The sequence below is a fragment of the Capricornis sumatraensis genome, chromosome 2, assembly GCF_032405125.1.
Source record: "Capricornis sumatraensis isolate serow.1 chromosome 2, serow.2, whole genome shotgun sequence".
NCBI lineage: Eukaryota > Metazoa > Chordata > Mammalia > Artiodactyla > Bovidae > Capricornis > Capricornis sumatraensis.
In genome coordinates, this window is record NC_091070.1 from 152,036,263 (window position 1) to 152,054,439 (window position 18,177).

Consider the following 18,177-nt stretch of genomic DNA (forward strand, 5'->3'; position numbering starts at 1 on the left):
AGAGGCAGGAAGAATATCAAAAAGGTGTTAAGTCTCTATAATACACAACCTAAACGGAAGTGTTTAAAGACAACAGAGAAAAGAACACCTCGGGAAATTAGGTTTCTTGAATTTAAGAAGCACTGAATACACCTGGGAATGAAATTTTTTCCCCTTATAATTTTCATGCAAGTTTGTAAGACTAGTTAATAAAAATATATTCAGTAGGACTAGTTAAAGAAGAGTCTGCCTCTAGAGTGAATTTTTCCATTAAGATCCATTAATATTTGATAAATGCTTCCAATTCAACGAACAAATACCAACATGTAAAACATTTGAAGAATTCTCCAGAAATGTGTCTGTGATGCATCAGATAAATAAAAGATTTAGTGCTGTATCTACATACTTGGTGACTGACTGCCCTATAAGCAATTCTTCTATTTATCAGCCCATATGAGAACATGAAAGACCAAGTCCATCCAAATCAGAGAAAAGCAATATTTGAAGTATAAAGTATTTAAATCAAAGACATTAAAAATTAAAATGCTTACTAATTTTATAACTGTATGAGTTAAAAGATAATCTCCCAGTCAGATGTCTAGTTTTGTTTTTCATTAATTTTTGAAAGGTTTTATAAATATCTATTTGCAAAAAAGCTATGCTAGGTTTGGTTAAAAGGAGTAACTGTTTTTAGGCTATTTACATCCTTATCAGACAATATTCATCCTGGAAAATATGAATCGTTACCAAGACAAAGGTTACAGTCCTTTTAACTCATGATAGTAAGCAACTATTTTCATTTTTTCTTGTGCAATTTTACCAGTGCTACCAATTCTGTTTTGAAGTTCATAATATCAACAATAATTTAATCAAGTTTTCCCTGTCTGTTCATTCATTTGATTTATTCCACAAATACTCAGTGTTTACTAAGTGCTAGACTGAGTGTTTGGCTCTAGGGAGACAAAAGTAATCCAGATAATGTGCTTGGTTGCGTGGAGATTTGGAGAGGGAAATGGCAACCCACTCCAGTGTTCTTGCCTGGAGAATCCCAGGGACAGGGAGCCTGGTGAGCTGCTGTCTATGGGGTCGCACAGAGTTGGACACGACTGAAGCGACTTAGCAGCAGCAGCAGCATGAAGATTGTTTTGGTAAGAAAACAGTTTCAAATCTGCCTCACTTACCGTAGTCATCTTTACTGGTTTAGTGTTGTTTATACATTGTCCAAACACAATTTTTGGATGACTGGAAAGTCTCTTATTCTTATGTAGAAACTGTGTTTATTTTTTGGTGAAGTATGTGTGTATGTCCCTAAGACTGACTTGTGGATTATAAAAGACGAGAAGGCAGAGAAGCTAAAAAAGCACAAAAAATTGACAGAAAAAAGAAAGTTAGATACCAGAATTAAACACAGTGGCTGTATAGATCAAACTTAGAAATGCTGCCCTAAGTTAATTTTCCTAAAGCATATCACTAACCTGTAGTGGAGGGGGATAAGAATAAACTACAAGTAATGAAATGATAGTAAGATGGGTTTTTGGAAGAAGCAATATACAAGATTTGGTTCAATCACTTCTGAAATTAAGTACAAGAGGCAAAATGTTACCAAACAACACTGACATTCAAGGCAAGGAGAAACATGTGGAAGAAAGCAGGAAAGATGAAAAAACTGGGAAGGTCATCAAAAGTATATCTTCCTATTACTTTTTCTAGGAAAAGTAATATTTGCCTATTACTTCATCAGTGTAAGAATTCATCAGTTACATTGTTTTTTCAATGCTCCCAATCCTGCCTGTCTGACATCTCCTCCTCTGTTGCCAAATGCTCAAGCCTCCATTATTCTGAAAAGTGTTCTGAAGATTTACCATATCCTACTGGATTATAATCCCTCTCCCCTTTCCTCTTGTGCCAACCACATGAAGAGTGGTCAGCATTTGCCGTGTCTAGTATCTCTACAACTGTCTACTAGTTCAGCCCTTGCAATCGGGTCTCAACCATCATTCTGTGTAAACTGATTCCTGGAAGGTCACCCACAACCACAACTGACCAAACCATAGTGTTTACTCAGTCCTTGTCTTTGTTCAGCAAAGGATAACTGCTTGATTTTTCAGGAAGAGTTACTACCTCTTTCTTGAACCTCAAACCTGGTTTGGATTCCTTGTCAGTGTTCTAAGGAACCCTGGGCAGTGGAAAGGGCACATATTTTGAAATCAAAATCCCAGATGTGACCTTGGACAAAGTGCTTGTCTTCCTAGTTTCCTTTTCTCTGGAAGTGGGGTACCACCCCTGACCTCACTGAATCGTGAGGATCAAATGAAATGATGTGAAGAATCTAGCATGATTACACACAGCTGGTGTTCAAAATATTTGTTCTTCCCCCTTCTGTATTGCTCAGGCAGCCTTGGCATAGATGCAGCTCTGTTTCACTGCATTTAATACTCTCAACCAGGCCTCTCACGCATCTTAATAATGACTATAATTTTTCTTACCATTTGGTAGCTTCTAGTCCACCTTTTCAACTGCCTTAACCCTAAATCTTTTTAATATGTTATCTAGGTTTGTCATAGCTTTCCTTCCAAGGAGCAAGTGCCTTTTTATTTCTGCAGCTGCAGTCACTGTCTGCAGTGATTTTGGAGCCCAAGAAGATAAAGTGTCACTGTTTTCTTTCCCCCCCATCTATTTGCCATGAAGTGATGGGACCAGATGCCATGATCTTTGTTTTTCAAATGCTGAGTTTTAAGCCGGCTTTTTCACTCTTCTCTTTGGCCCTCATCAAGAGGCTCTTTAGTTCCTCTTCACTTTCTGCCATTGGAATTGGTATCATTTGCATATCTGAGGTTGTTGATATTTCTCCTGGCAATCTTGATTCCAGCTTGTGATTCATTCAGCCTGGCATTTCGCATGATGTACTCTGCATAGAAGTTAGTAAGCAGGGTGACAGTATACAGCCTCTATGTACTCCTTTCTCAGTTTTGAACCAGTCCATTGTTCTATGTCTGGTTCTAATTGTTGCTTCTTACTTGCATACATGTTTATCAGGAGGCAGATAAGGTGGTCTGGTATTCCTGTCTCTTTAATTTTCCAGTTTGTTGTGATCTACATAGTCAAAGGGATTTTCCTGGTGGCAAAGATGGTAAAATGTCTGCCTGCAATGTAGGAGACCTGGGTTCGATCCCTGGGTTGGGAAGATCCCTTGGAGAAGGAAATGGCAACCCACTCTAGTACTCTTGCCTGGAAAATTCCATGGACGGAGGATCCTGGTAGGATACAGTCCATGAGACCGCAAAGAGTTAGACCCGACTGAGTGACTTCACTTGAGAGAGTCAAAGACTTTATTTAGTGTAGTCAACAAAGCAGAAGTAGGTTTTTTTTCTGGAATTCCCTTGCTTTTTCCATGATCCAACGGATGTTGGCAATTTGGTCTCTGGTTCCTTTGATCTTCTAAATCTAGCTTGAAGATTAGGAAGTTCTCAGTCCACTGTTGAAGCCTAGCTTGAAGGATTTCAAGCATAACCTTGCTGGCATGTGACATGGGTATAACTGTGTGGTAGTCTGAACATTCCTTGGCATTGCCTTTCTTTGGGACTGAAATGAAAACTAACCTTTTCCAATCCTGTAGCCACTGCTGAGTTTTCCAAATTTGCTGGCATATTGAATACATCACTGTTAACAGCATCACCGTTTAGGATTTGAAACAGCTCAGCTTGGAATTCCATCACCTCCACTAACTTTGTTTGTAGTAATGCTTCCTAAGGCCCACATGACTTCACACTCTAGGATGTCTGGCTCTAAGTGAGTGACCATAACCATCATAGTTATCTGGATCATTAAGACCTTTTTTGTACAGTTCTCCTGTGTATTCTTGCCACCTCTTTTTAACTTTTTCTGCTTCTGTCAGGTCCTTGCCAGTTCAGTCCTTTATTATGCCCATCTTTCATGAAATGTTCCCTTGGTCTCTCCAATTTTCTTGAATAGACCTGTAGTCTTTCCCATTCTAATGTTTTCCTCTATTTCTTTGCATTGTTCACTTAAGATTTTCTCATCTCTCCTTGCTATTCTCCAGAACTCTGCATTCAGTTGGGAGGTGTGTCTTTCCCTTTCTCGTTTGCCTTTAGCTTCTCTTCTATTTGTAATGCCTCCCCAGATGGCTATTTCACCTTTCTGCATTTCTTTTCCTTGGGGATGGCTGTGGTCACGGCCTCCTGTACAGCGTTATGAACCTCTGTCCATAGCTCTTCAGGCACTCTGACTACCAGATCTAGTCCCCTGAATCTATTTGTCACCTCCACTGTATAATCAATCATAAGGGATTTGATTTAGGTCATACCTGAATGGTCTAGTGGTTTTCCCTACTTTCTTCAATTTAAGCCTGAATTTTGCAATAAGGAACTCATGATCTGAGCCACAGTCAGCAGACTGTATAGAGCTTCTCCATCTTTGGCTGCAAAGTACATAATCAGTCTGATTTTGGTACTGACTGTCTGGTGATGTCCATGTGTAGAGTCGTCTTTTAAAAATTTTTTTTAATTTATTTTTTTAATTGAAGGATAATTGCTTTACCCAGAGTCATCTCTTGTGTTGCTGGAAGAGGGTGTTTGCTATGACCAGTGTGTTCTCTTGGCATAACTCTGTTAGCCTTTGCCCTGCTTCATTTTACACAAACCTAGACAGTATATTAAAAAGGAGAGATATCATTTTGTTAATAAAGGTCTGTATAGTCAAAGCTATGGTTTTTCTAGTAGTCATGTATGGACGTGAGAGTTGGACCACAAAGAAGGCTGAGTGCCAAAGAACTGATGCTTTTGCATTCTGGTGCTGGAGAAGCCTTTTAAGAGTCCCTTGGACTGTAAGAAAATCAAACCAGTCAGTCCTGAAGGAAATCAACCTTGAATATTCACTGGAAGGACTGATGCTGAGGCTCCAATACTTTGGCCACCTGATGCGAAAAGCAAACTCACTGGAAAAGACCCTGATGCAGGGGAAGATTAAAGGCAGGAGGAGAAGGGGACAACAGAGGATGGGATGTTTGGATGGTATCACCAACTCAATGGACATGAGTTTGAGCAAACTCCAGGAGATGGTGAAGGACAGGGAAACCTGCCATGCTGCAGTCCATGGGGTTGCAAAAAGTTAGACATGACTTAACAACTGGACAATAACCACCACCTTAAATATGCCTGAATAGGAATAGTCTCAGTGCTTGGAGAACAGGTTAAATCAAATCTAATAACTCCTTCAATTAGTTCCTCATATTCTTTTCTTTAAAAGAACTAGTATCTTTCCCAGTTATCTGTCTTAATTTTGTGAAATCATGTTTGTCCCCCCTTTATCTCCATTGCTAAACTTTGTATCTGGAGCTGTAATGTCTCTCATCTGTGTCTCTCGTTTCATTTTCACTGTAATCATTTTATTCACTGACTCAGTGTTCTTTGGTTAACTAGGCCGTTACTACTTGAGAAAATCAATTTCATAAATGCTGTGGGCAAGAACCAGAATGCAAGGGATCAATGAAAAGCACTGGAATCACTGACAGCAGACTAGCTCCTTCAAGAAGTTTGGAAGTGAAAGGACGATAGTCTGGGAAGCTCAGCAAGGTTATGGAGAAAGGATAGGTATTTATTTTTTCTTTTCTGTTTTTTAAACTTTAAAAAATGAATAAGCAGTTGTAGGCAGAAGGGAAGCACTTGAGAGGCAGGAAGGAAAGAGTCAACCAAAAGTCAGAAATGATTGCTTCCTAATAATTCATTCTTTTATTCACCGTTGGGTATTTATTTTAAATCTGTGATGCTGAAGTGCAGGGCATGTAATGGTGCATAAAATCAGACATAGAACCTGCCCCTAAAATCTTCAAGTTTTTTTTTTTCTTTTTTGGCTGTGCATGTAGGATATCAGTTCCCTGACCAGGGATCTAACTCACACATCCCCTGCATTGGAAGTGGGGAGTCTTAATACTGGACTGCCAGGGAAGTCCTAAAATCTTCAAGTTGAGTGAGACAGATATTAATCAAGTAATCATACAATTCAATATAAAACTGAAAACAGGGCAAGTGCTATGAAAGATAAGTTCATGGTGTTATGGCCCATTATAAAGTGTTTTGATCTACTCAGGGAAGTCCAGGAAACGTTTTTTTGAGGAAGGAACACTTCCTCAAGTTCTGAGAGATGAGGGGGAATTAACCAAAGGAATAGGAGTGGGAAGAACATTCTGGATAAAGGGAACCACCTGGGTCCTATGGCGAGAGGAAAGATGATGAGAAGGGCTGGAGTGGCAGGAATGAGGAGAACAAGGCAGGGTGGTGTAAGCTGAGGCTGAGCCACAGTGAGATCAAGTGGAAGCCTTGGAGGGGCTGGTGTTAGGTGGAAGACAGGATAGATGCGACTCCAGTAAGGCTGATCTTCCTAAAGCACTGGCTTCAGGAAGGTACTCTCTACTCAAAACTTCAGTGACTTTCACTGTCCACTAAAATAAGTTTCCTTGCCGTTAAAGGCTCTATCTCTACAATACACCTAACTTTCCAACCACTCTTTCCAGTTCTCTTCTCTGCTTTTTTCATTATACAGGTACTTCCTAGAATGCTCTCAATCTTTCATCTCTATTTCTTGAAACCCTTTCTCTTTTTGGGGCCCATCAAAAATCCCACTTCTGTGAAATCTTTTTTGATCTTCCTAGTAGAGCTATTTTGCTTCTTTGAAGTCCCACGAGTCTGTGTTTCTTTCTTGCCTGTCGTTACCTGTGAACATACAGTTCTCCCCCTTTCCTCAGCAGTCTTGGAGGGCAGGGTCTTTGTCTCTGTTTAATCTCTGTATTCCCCACAATCTTACTGACAGCAGCTGTTCAATAAACATTTTAAAGTCATATTTCTAATATTTGAAAACATTTCCATTATTGTGTAGATGCCAGCCTCTACACAGATTCATAGTTCTGATGCTGTAGCAAAGTGTGAGTCTCATCCTTCCTGGTATAATGTGGGCTCTTCTTATGCTGGTTTTTATGGCACGATATTAAAAACATGAAAAAAAAAAAAGTCCTAACAAACTCTTTAGACTAAAAATCAGGGCAACAGGCAAGGTAGCTTATCAATCCTTTAGCTAACAATCAGATGGTACTATCTGAGATGAAACACAGATACCTAGTTCAAAGAAGTTCTATCAATGAATGGTTGGGATCTTTTCATCAATGAAGGTGGGGGGGGGGAAGGCATTATTCTAGAACTACTTTATAAAATGTCCGTAAATGTGATCTGAACAAAGAATCGGAAACAATTTGAAATTTAAAAAATCAACTTACACATTCTACTTTGCTCTTCACCACCTTTAGTATAATGCTGAGGTACTAAATCACTTCACTGTTCCCTTTAGCATCCAGAGCAGCTTCCTCATCTTTGATGTGGAGAGCAGTATAATGTCAGCAAGGTCTACAGTAGACAGAGACTACAGGAATCTTGGGGGTATTCATCCCATTTACTTAAATGAGCACTCTGTAATCTTTCCACAGAAGGAATGGCTAGCAGTATTAATGTATTTCTTGCCAAGCTTAAGGACTAAGATACCGAACAAAGCAGTAACACCTGGACAGTGTCGCCATGATTATCAGCAGTTACAGTTTCCTATGCTAAAATAATCATCTTCATTGTCTCTTTCAGTAGCCTTTGACATACTGCATTAAAACAGTTTCTTACTTATAAGATGTCATAGTTGAATTCACACTGCCAAGTTAATTTAACCAGGATTTAGTCCCCCTCTTATTACTAACAAGACCAAAAAAATGCACAATGAAGTTAAGAAACTTGTGCAAGGCTGAACTGCTAATGCAAGGGAAAAATTAAGATATAATCCAGAATGAGACTGAACTTAGGGTTTTTAAGAACCCTTGCATAGATAAAGGTGGTCTTTGGGGTGAGGGAATTACATTTACAAAAATATAATACTTAATAATAATTTACATAAATTTCATTTTATCCAAGGCACAAATCTAAAGTCTCATAATCTGAAAAACCAAGAGGCATGTGAGGCTATTACTGTTAAGGACTTCTGAAAGAAGAGCATACCATGAAGAAGTATATTATTATGAACTTTCTATTTCAGAACTACTATCTAGAAAACTGAGATAAAAACTTTGTTATAAAAGACCATGATAGCCAAATAAAATAAAATGTTTTTCTTCTAACAGATGGTTTATGTCCTGATATGTTTGCATTTAATGCTTTGGGATTACCTATTAATAAGGAAGCAGGGATGCTTTCCATTGATATTTCTAATTCAAAAGAAACAAGTTCTTTGTAGCTCACTTAGTAGTGATATATTACACGTGGGTTTGCTTAAAGGGCTGGGCTATTGTGAGTGTAAACTTTATATCTAAATCCTGTTTGTGACAGCTCTATAGAGCAGCTTTGGTGTTAGAAAAACTTCTCTTCATAATTATTGCTATGAAACAATTCTCTCAGAATAGTGGCTACAACTTTTTCAGTGCTCTAAGATAGAAATGGAACCAACCAGCAGTGTCCACAATGATGATCACACTCTTACAGTACAGAACCCCAAGGCTCAGGATAACAGTGCCCTTAATTAAGCCTCATGCTTCCTGGCCTCCCCTGGCTATGCTCTCAGTGCACTCAGTCAGGCTGTGAAGATGTCAGGAGCAGGTAGGGAGGGAGGCTGACTTCTCAAGTCGAGGTGTGACTGGTAAGGGCCAAGTGCTGCCTGCTACCAGCTGTCCCCACTGCTGCTACTGTGCTGCTTGGGAAGGGGAGGCTGTGGAGACATCTTTTTGCTGAAGACCCTTGGTGACTTTAATATGTATTCTGGCCCAAGGTTGGGGACTCTTAGCTACTTATGGATTAAAAACCCAACATTATAAAATTGCCAAAAATTTGAGGACTTCTGAGGGAAAAAAAAAATTCAGTGAAGAGAGTAGGCTTTGGTTAAAAATTTAAAGAAGTACTATTTTTCCTTTAGAAAATATCTGGGTTCCCACACAGTCTGGTGGCTGAGGATAAAGTTACTTCAATTAAAAAATATTATATTTTTCTTATAAGTCAGCCATGTGTATAGGGGATTTAGGAATAATCTAATTATTATTTAATACTCAGTAAATAGGTACTTTACTTAAGCTTCACAATGATGTGTGTGTGAAGGGGCTCATTTTGCATATGCAGTAGAAATTCCTAGAACATAAAAAATTGATGTTACAGGTCCATGAAGGTCTAAATTTAATCAGAACAAGCATATTTAAAATTTGAAAAACTACAAACATAAGCCTGGTGGGGCTACTGGGTATGAGGCAGTTTAATCTATGGAGTCTTCACAAAGTGCCCATGGAAATTTAAAACAGTGCACTTATTGTGGAAGACAGTCTGGCAGTTCCTCAGATAAATACAGAGTTATCATATGACCCATTAATTCCACTGAGAGAATCAAAAACTTACATTCTCACAAAAACTTACACACAAATGTTCCTAAGAACCAAAGAATGGAAATAACCCAGATGTCCATTAACTGATAAACGGATAAATAAAATGTGGTATATCCATACAATGGAATATTACTCAGCCATAAAAAGGAACGGAGTGCTGTTACATGCTGCAACATGAAGTGAACCCAGAATACATTGAGAGAGAAGCCAGACACAAAAGCCACATATTACACGATTCTATCCATATGAAATGTTCAGAACAGGTATATCCAGAGAGACAGCAAGTAGACTAGTGATTGCCAGGGGATGGAGGAAGGGAAAACTGGGACTAAGGTAATGGATATGAAGATAATTTTGGGGATGATGAAGTGTTCTGGAATGAGACAGTGGTGACAGTTGCTGTATACTCACAGCACACTGCTGTATACTTACACTCACTCACAAAACAGTGAGTATACTAAAAACCAGTGAACCGTACATTTAAAATAGTGCATTTTGTTATATGAATTATATCTCAATAAAATTCAGTTAAATATAAAATCTGTAATTATAAGGAAACAAAATTATTTCAGTGATCTGCTATTGTGGTCTCAAATACTGAGAACTAAATTGGGAATATTGAGAAAGGCTTTGGAATACTTCTGAGAACCAATAAATTTCTAAGGAACCATATCTTCATTTTTCATGGTGTGCTCACAAATTTCTCTAAGGAAATTAGTGATGGGCGCACTATAAAAAACAATCTGCTGAAGCAAAAAGCTGTAGTCACATCTTTCTGTTCATGCCTAGTACCCTAGGGAAGTGGCTCTCCTGAGTGTCTATCTGTATGATGGTTACCTAAAGTGGCTGCCCACGTCCAGTGAAGGCTTTTGTTTAGTGATCATGGTCAAGTTGAGCTTATTTAAATACCATTTCCCAGGACTTACATGCTACTCCCAGAACGACGGGAATACTCAAAGCTTTTAGGGGGAATAAACTATTGCGTGGTCTCTGTCTAGGAAGTGGGCCACAGTTCACTGGAAACAGACAGTTCAGATAAATAAAATGAAAGCAGACATTTTTGGAGATGATCTTGAAAGCTTTCCATTAGAGAACATCAAGGGCATAAAACTAGGAATAGCATATATCCATGTTAGACTACCACAAGTCACTTTCTACCGTCCATTCTTTCTAAGCAGTACAAGGCAACTAAGTATTTACTTACTTCTTCCTTCATTAGATAACCAAATCATTCCCATGGAACACAATAACACCTCTCTCTAGCTATCCACTAAGAGACATTTGACTCCTGTGCTACAGTTAGCTATAGATTATCACATTACATAAGCAGTGGTCTTTCTACAAAGGTTCCACATTAAACTGGTGAAAAATGACATTTTAGATACAAGAAGTTACTGAAGAAACTGATTCCCACTTCTGGCACAAGTGCTGCACATAAAGGAATTCAAGCCAATCGATTTGTTTCTTCATAGCCTCCTATGCTGTTTCTCTTTGGCTGCCAGACTTGGTCTGGACTGTTCTCTAGATTTCTCAGCTTTCCTAACATTTGCATGTTACAGGTTCAAGTATAATGACAGAGGACAAAGAAGACTTGGGAGGACTAAGACCAAAGGGAAGAGAGGAAGGAGGAAAAGGACTGAGCTGAAGGGGTGTGTCCTACAGCTATAAAATCTCAAAATACTAGTCAAAATCTTCTCAAAGAAACTACTCTGAAAACCATGACCATGATAAACAGTGATTCTTCAGTTTCTGTTTCCCTATACTGAGGACAGATGAGAATATGAGGAATATAAAAACCAATATGTTACACTATGACAAGGCATCAGAAAACAAGCACACTTTAGTGTAATTTATTGTGCTGCCTCAGATAGTAAAGAGTCTGCCTGCAGTGTGGGAGACCCAGGTTTGATCCCTGGGTTGGGAAGATACCCTGGAGAAGGAAATGGCACCCCACTCCAGAATTCTTACCTGGAAAATCCTATGGATGGAGGAGCCTGGCATGCTACAGTCCATGCGGTCACAAAGAGTCTGACATGACTGAGCGACTTCACTTATTGTGCTTTCTAATCTGATGTATAAACAACACTGAAATATACAAATACATTAACAAGTTTTACACAATAGCACATTTAGGTTCTAAAACATTTACAAGTAAGTAAGTAAGTAAGTAAAGTCACTCAGTCGTGTTTGACTCTTTGTGACCCTGTGGACTGCAGCCCACCAGGCTCCTCAGTCCATGGGATTCTCCAGGCAAGAATACTGGAGTGGGTTGCCATTTCCTTCTCCAGGGGATCTTCCTGACCCAGGGATCGAACCCGGGTCTACCACATTGGAGGCAGATGCTTTAACCTCTGAGCCACCAGGGAGACTATATACTTACATACATTTTTATGAAAATCATGCATCAGGACTGTGGAAAGAGTCTAATATCTTTACTAGAGCATACTGATGTGAGAAAATCAGATTCAACTTCATATTATTCAACATATAATCTGTAATCATAAAGTACTAATAAAATTCAACAAAGACAAAGCTATTATAGCTAAGAGCTTAAGCAACACCACCAACTACTGGGTTACTTTATTGCAATTCTAATCAGTTATTTAAAAAAATATTAGTGTTAATCATCATTGTAAGTTCTTCAATGTGTAAGGAGTTCTTGAGAACTTTGTTAATTATAACATGTATTAAATAAAAATGTGAGTAGCAAAGGCATATTAATTCCTTCACTGTTAAGTAAATGTATACTGCTCCAGTGTTCTTGCCTGGAGGATCCCAGGGACGGGGGAACCTGGTGGGCTGCTGTCTATGGAGTCGCACCAAGTCAGACATGACTGAAGCAACCTAGCAGCAGCAGCAGCTTAAGCTTTAAAAGGTTTTTCGGTGTGCTTTTGGTAACGGTTTAGGTTTGAATACATAGTATAAATATCAATAAATGTTGTAGTCATACTGGCCATTCCATTTCTCACTATGGAATTAGTGACAAATCTAAATGAACAGAGTACCAATTGATCAAGAATATCAATTTGATTTCATCAACTTCTTTGAGATTATATGGGTATAAAATTCCCCATCAGTGCACACTGATAAAGTACACATTGTGATTCAAATTTTTAAAATGTTACTGTTTGTGAAAGTTCAAGGGAAGTTACCAGGAAAAGACGGTTTGCTACAGACACACCTTATTTATTCTTAAGAAAATAGATGTGAAAATTCAGGACCCAGTTTTCTTGTCTGAACTATCATGTTTTGCTTAAAATGCTGATTTTCCCTTCTATCAAGAGTTAGATTTGAACCATTTACTAATAACATGTGTATAGGCATCCTTTTCTAAGTGCTTCTCATGAGGAATTTTGAAAACAGCTTTCATACATTAAACTAATGCTAAAATAATAAAAATTTGCAATATTCACAAAGAATAGTACCATTGTTATAATAATACTAAACATATTATCTTACTATATTCATCTTCAGTGTCTACAACTACCATTCAGGACCTCCTTCCTAGCTATTAAGATTTCTAAGAAGTTCACTTCTTAATATGAATTTCAGAAATGTCTACAATGACTTTAAAAATTCCATTGGCAATTTGAGAGTAGATGCAAAGATTTTCTGAATCATAGGATAATTAAATGAATAAAAGGTAAATCCCATGTATGCCTATGCTCAATCTTAGCGGCAATAAATTAAAAGACTGAATGAGTTACTATTTTACAAATATGTGTTTACCTTCTCTCTTTTTATATGTACATGCCTCCTGGAATGTGTGAAGTCTCCATATTTTCCCCAGATTTAAGGTTGTTTATCTAATGCTAGCCCTCACACCTGCTTTTTCTTTCCCCAGTGACAATAATGTCTTCCCAAAAAAGTAACTGTGGGGCTTCCCTGGTGATTCAGTGGTATACAATCCACCTGCCAATGCAGGAGACGTGGGTTCAATTCCTGATCCAGGAAGATCCCATATGCCACAGAGCAACTAAGCCCGAGTGTCACAACTACTAAGCCTGTACTTGGCAACAAGAGAAGCCACCGCAATGAAAAGCCTACACACTGCAACTAGAGAGTAGCCCGTCTGCCACAACTAGAGAAAAGCCTGCTGCAACAAATGCCCAGCACAGCCAAAAATAAATAAAAGGTGGCTCAGATGGTAAAGCGTCTGCCTGCAATGCAGGAGACCCGGGTTCGATCCCTGGGTTGGGAAGATCTCCTAGAGAAGGAAATGGCACCCCACTCCACTACTCTTGCCTGGAAAATCCCATGGACAGAGGAGCCTGGTAGGCTCAGTCCATGGGGTCGCAAAGAGTCAGACATGATTGAGCGACTTCACTTCACTATTTATAAAAAAAGTGTGAACTGGAAGTGGGAGGAAAGAAGAGTGCAAATATATATTAAAGTATAATTACACTTTACAGAAGCCAGTGGGATGAGTTTTAATATGATGGCTGTGTATTTTCATTTTACTCCCATCTCATATGGTAATATTTACTGTAAAATGATGATGAAAGGACAGGCTAAGAAGAAAAAGGGCTATCAACTGAGCCATAGATTCCCTAGGGGGCAGAAATATGAAAAGCTAAAGGGAATTTGCTGAGAAATGAGGAAGTAAGAAATAAAGCAGTATGGGGACAGAAGTCTTAAGAGAACAAATGACAAAAAAATAAAGAGATTCAGTTCTGGAAGATAAAGAATGTTCAAGAGGGCCTATAGCAAAAGTTATGAGAAAATTATCAGAAAACAAGATTTGAAAGGCGAAAACAAGATTTGAAAGGCAAAAACAAAGATGTACCAGCTAACTTCATGTCTACAAGTGACTAAAGATTTTAAAAGAAGCCAAAAGGGCCCTAACTGGAAAGGTTTTTAGTTGTTAAGGGCTCAAAAGTACCAAAGACTAGAGAAAGATGGGTAGATCTAACTAACTGCAGGGCTTAGGGAGTAATGAAAGAGAATTCAAGGTGAATGACAAAAGCAAACAGCGTTCACCGCTACAACCTTCAGCTAGACTGCATAATGTGAAATATGCACCTTAAGATGTGCACAGTTTTGTTTCTTCGATTAAATTACTATTTTCATGGCTCAGTGACCCTTGAAATCCCTACACTAAATCCAAAGTGAGAGAAGGCAAATAGTATTAATACATAAAAGAACTAGCAAAGCTTTTAGTGTTTTGGGCAACATGGGTGCTTCTATTAAAATAAAATTACTTTTATATGAAATAATCATATGAAGTTTCGATGGTAGCTTTAAAATTTCATTTTCCATACTATTTTTTGTTTCTTGTTATACATTTTGGAGATGATCTGGCAAGAGTCTGATACGAAAAGAAGTAGGATCTAACGTGCATCCTCAGTAAGCAGCTGCTCATTAAGATAATACTTCCAGTCACTGGCTTAGAAAGCAAGATTCTGAGATTACTTCTAAGCCTTGGGCCTCTGACTTGTCAACCAAAAAAGTTACTTCCCCTTTAGTGTAATGAATTGCAGAAGTACAGCTGAACAGTTATCTATGAGGGTTTATTAGCAGGCATAGGATATGGTGGGTGAGCAGAGATACTGATTTTTTTTTTGCCAGTGAGCAAAATATTTACAAATTTCATAAAATGGAAAGAACTTTCTAAAAAATTAATAAGATCTGTTTCACAAATTACCAATTCAACTGGAACATTGAATAGTAAAAATGACAAAAGATTTGTTCTTATGGTTGATAAAAAATTTATGTCAGGGCATTCAAGTAAAGTTATTTTCTGTGTTCTGATTTAATGAATCATGTGAGTTGTATCTCGTTGGGCAACACAGATGCTGGCTCAGTGAAGCCTACTCTAATGCCTCCCAGCACAGCCTTCCTTGGGACAGTGAAGCCAGAAAAATATGTCAGACTAAAGTAATATCAAAGAAAGAAATGTAGGGCTGAAGATGCTATGAGGTTGGCTCATAACACTTCTTGACCTGTGAGTGTCCAGTAAGTATTCAATGTCCTATGGGCTTCAATGACCTAACAAGCATCAAATAATAACAGTAATGCAGTAATGAATGGTCTTCAAAAGAAGACTTTTGCAATTCAAGCTGAAAAACACTACACTTACTAGATGGTTTTAACTCTACTGAAAGACAGCCTTAGAAACCACTAGTGATTTCTTAAAAGGTGAACAAGTATTAAATGTTTTATATGTGCTTGTGTAGTATCTACTTTAGTTCCTTTAAATCTGTTTGATTTTATATTAATTTTGAAAACAAAACTTTTCTGATGATATTAATAGTAAGAATGGTGATGAAAAATGAAATAGCATTAGCTATACTGGTAAAAATATAGACGTAAAATAATGAGGCCATTTAACATTAATAAAATAAATGCACTGTTAAAAATGAAATTAACGGACTAGCCTGAGTATATCCCACATGGGGGTGTTTTTTTCTTTCAAGTGATTACAAATAATATTTGAGAAAAAAAATGCCCTGAGAATAAAAGATAGTAAAACATATAAAGAGAATGACAACAGCTTATCAAAATATAGCGTTTATCACTTTACATGAAAGTTATTCTATCATAAGGAAAATTGGTGCAAAATAAAGGTATATTTTCCAAAGAAGTTTAGAAAACTAATGAATTAACTGTTTTTCCCTAGTCAAATTCTTCATATTTACTATTTAGAATTAAAAATCTGAAAGAGTACTTACATTGACAGCAACACCAAAGCAATTAAGGTCCACTCTGCAGGTTTATGTATAATATTTCTATTTGTTAATCTGAAATACAGGTAAAATTTACCAAAAGATTGTTACAGTTAAATACATAAACTTTCTATTTTTAGATAAACTCAGTTTTAGGATATCATGTGTTAAAGGACACTTTTTAAATCCTTGTTATATTTGATGGAAAACAGTCAACAGTATAATAATGTGGCTTGATATTCAGAAGGAAGTGTTCTAGCCTCACATTTATATAACAATACCACTGTTAGACAAGATGGGGATATAGGAACAATATGGGGAACTAAACTGAATGGTTTATTAAAACACACAAACACAGACATGCCTCCTAACCGTATCTTTTGTTTTTCCCTAATCAAGTGTTTTATTAAAACTGACAAGGTAAGCAATTTCTGATTTTAATTCAGCTTTTGCTAGGTTGGCAGCAGGCAATTAAGGAATGTCATAATCCATAATTTTCAGAAGTCAGGGTTGACTTGATAAATTTTAAGACTAGGTATCTTTATTCACGAAAAGTTTTAAAAAATCAGAAGTAAAATCTATCACTTAGCAGTTGATGACAATGAAGTACATTGTAGTCATCTTATTTCTCAGAAAACATTTAGAAGGATCAGTCTAAATGAAAAAATGATATAAGCTGATAAAAAGCAGCTAAAAATATCTGATAAAGGATTGTTATCCAAAATATCAAAGAAATCTTAAAACTTAACAATGAGAAAACAAAATGCCCAATTAAAAAATGGGTCCAAGACCTCAAGAGACACTTCATTAACAAATCTGTACAGGGACTTCCCTGGTGGCGCAATGAAATGAGAATCTGCCTACTAATGCATGGGACACGGGTTTGATCCCTGGTCTGAGATTCCATATGCTGTGGGGCAACTAAGCCCATGTGCCCCAACTACTAAGCCTGCGCTCTAAACCTGAGAGCCACAACTGCTGAGTCCTGTGCCGCAACTAGTGAAGCCCATGTGACTAGAGCCTATGCTCCCTCCATGGTAAGAGCCAGCACAGCCAAAAACAGCTAACTAAATAAAATTATATATATATATATATATATATATATATATATATATATATACATATAAAGAAGATACATGGGGGCTGGGGTGGGAAGCACAAGACGGAGGGGAAACATGTTTACTTATGGCTGATTCATGTTGTTATACGGCAGAAACCAACTCAATAGTGTAAAGCAATTATCCTCTAATTAAAAATAAAATTAAAAAAAGGCAAATAAGCATATAAAAAGATGCTCTACATCATATGTCATCAGGGAGGTGGAAATTAAAACAATGAGATACACTACACTTTTAGAATTGCCAAAATCCTAATAATCAACAAAATCAAATGCTGGCAAGGATGTCAAGTAAGAACTCTCAGTGCTGGTGGGAAAAAAATGGCACAGCAACTTTGGATGACAATCTACTATTTCTTGAAAACTAAACATACTCCCACCATACAATCCACCAACCAAACTCCTTGGTATCTCTTTACCCAAACGAGTTGAAAACTTAATGTCTACACAAAAATCTGCACACAGATGTCGACAGCAGCTCTATTTATATAACTGTGAAAACTGGAAGCAACCCAGATACCTTTCAGTAGGTAAACTGATAAACTGTGGTACATCCAGACCCTAGAATATTATTCAGCCCTAAAAAGAAATGAGCTATGAAGACATGGATTTATTTCAAATGCATGTAAGTGAAAACAGTCAGTCTGAAAATGCTACAGACTGTATGACTCCAAGTGTACAACATTCTATAAAAAGTAAAATAATGGAGATATTAATAAGAAGGGAGTAGTGCCAGGAACTGTGGGGCAAGGGGGGATAGATGAATAGGTAGAACACGGAGGATGTTTAGGCCAGTGAAAATACCCTATGATACTATAATAGTGGATAGATGTCATTCAATATTTGTCCAAACCCACAGAATGCACAAAACCAAGAATGGACCATAGACTCTGACTTATGATGATGTCATTGATATAGGTGCATCAATTCTAGCAAATGAATGACTCTGGGGGCAGATGGTTTTAATGGGGAAGGCCACACACGTGGGGACAGGGGATGTAAGTAAA

At 37.7% G+C, this 18,177-nt stretch overlaps 1 protein-coding gene across 7 annotated transcripts in view; it reads right to left on the minus strand.

Annotated features, from left to right (window-relative positions):
- RPAP2 (RNA polymerase II associated protein 2) overlaps nucleotides 1–18,177 on the minus strand; it is an 86,159-nt gene that overhangs the window by 19,149 nt on the left and 48,833 nt on the right. For 5 of the 7 annotated variants that reach the window (XR_011144419.1, XM_068964591.1, XM_068964592.1 and 2 more), the window contains exon 11: nucleotides 16,060–16,128. The exons of 1 other annotated variant lie outside the window; for it this stretch is intronic. Coding sequence is in view for 4 of the 6 variants with exons in the window: in XM_068964591.1 (XP_068820692.1) it covers nucleotides 16,060–16,128 (69 nt within the window). In the remaining 2 variants the exon portion in view is untranslated. Of the gene's footprint in view, nucleotides 1–16,059; nucleotides 16,129–18,177 lie in introns of those variants that run through there. One more of the 7 variants, XR_011144420.1, reaches the window with a different exon arrangement.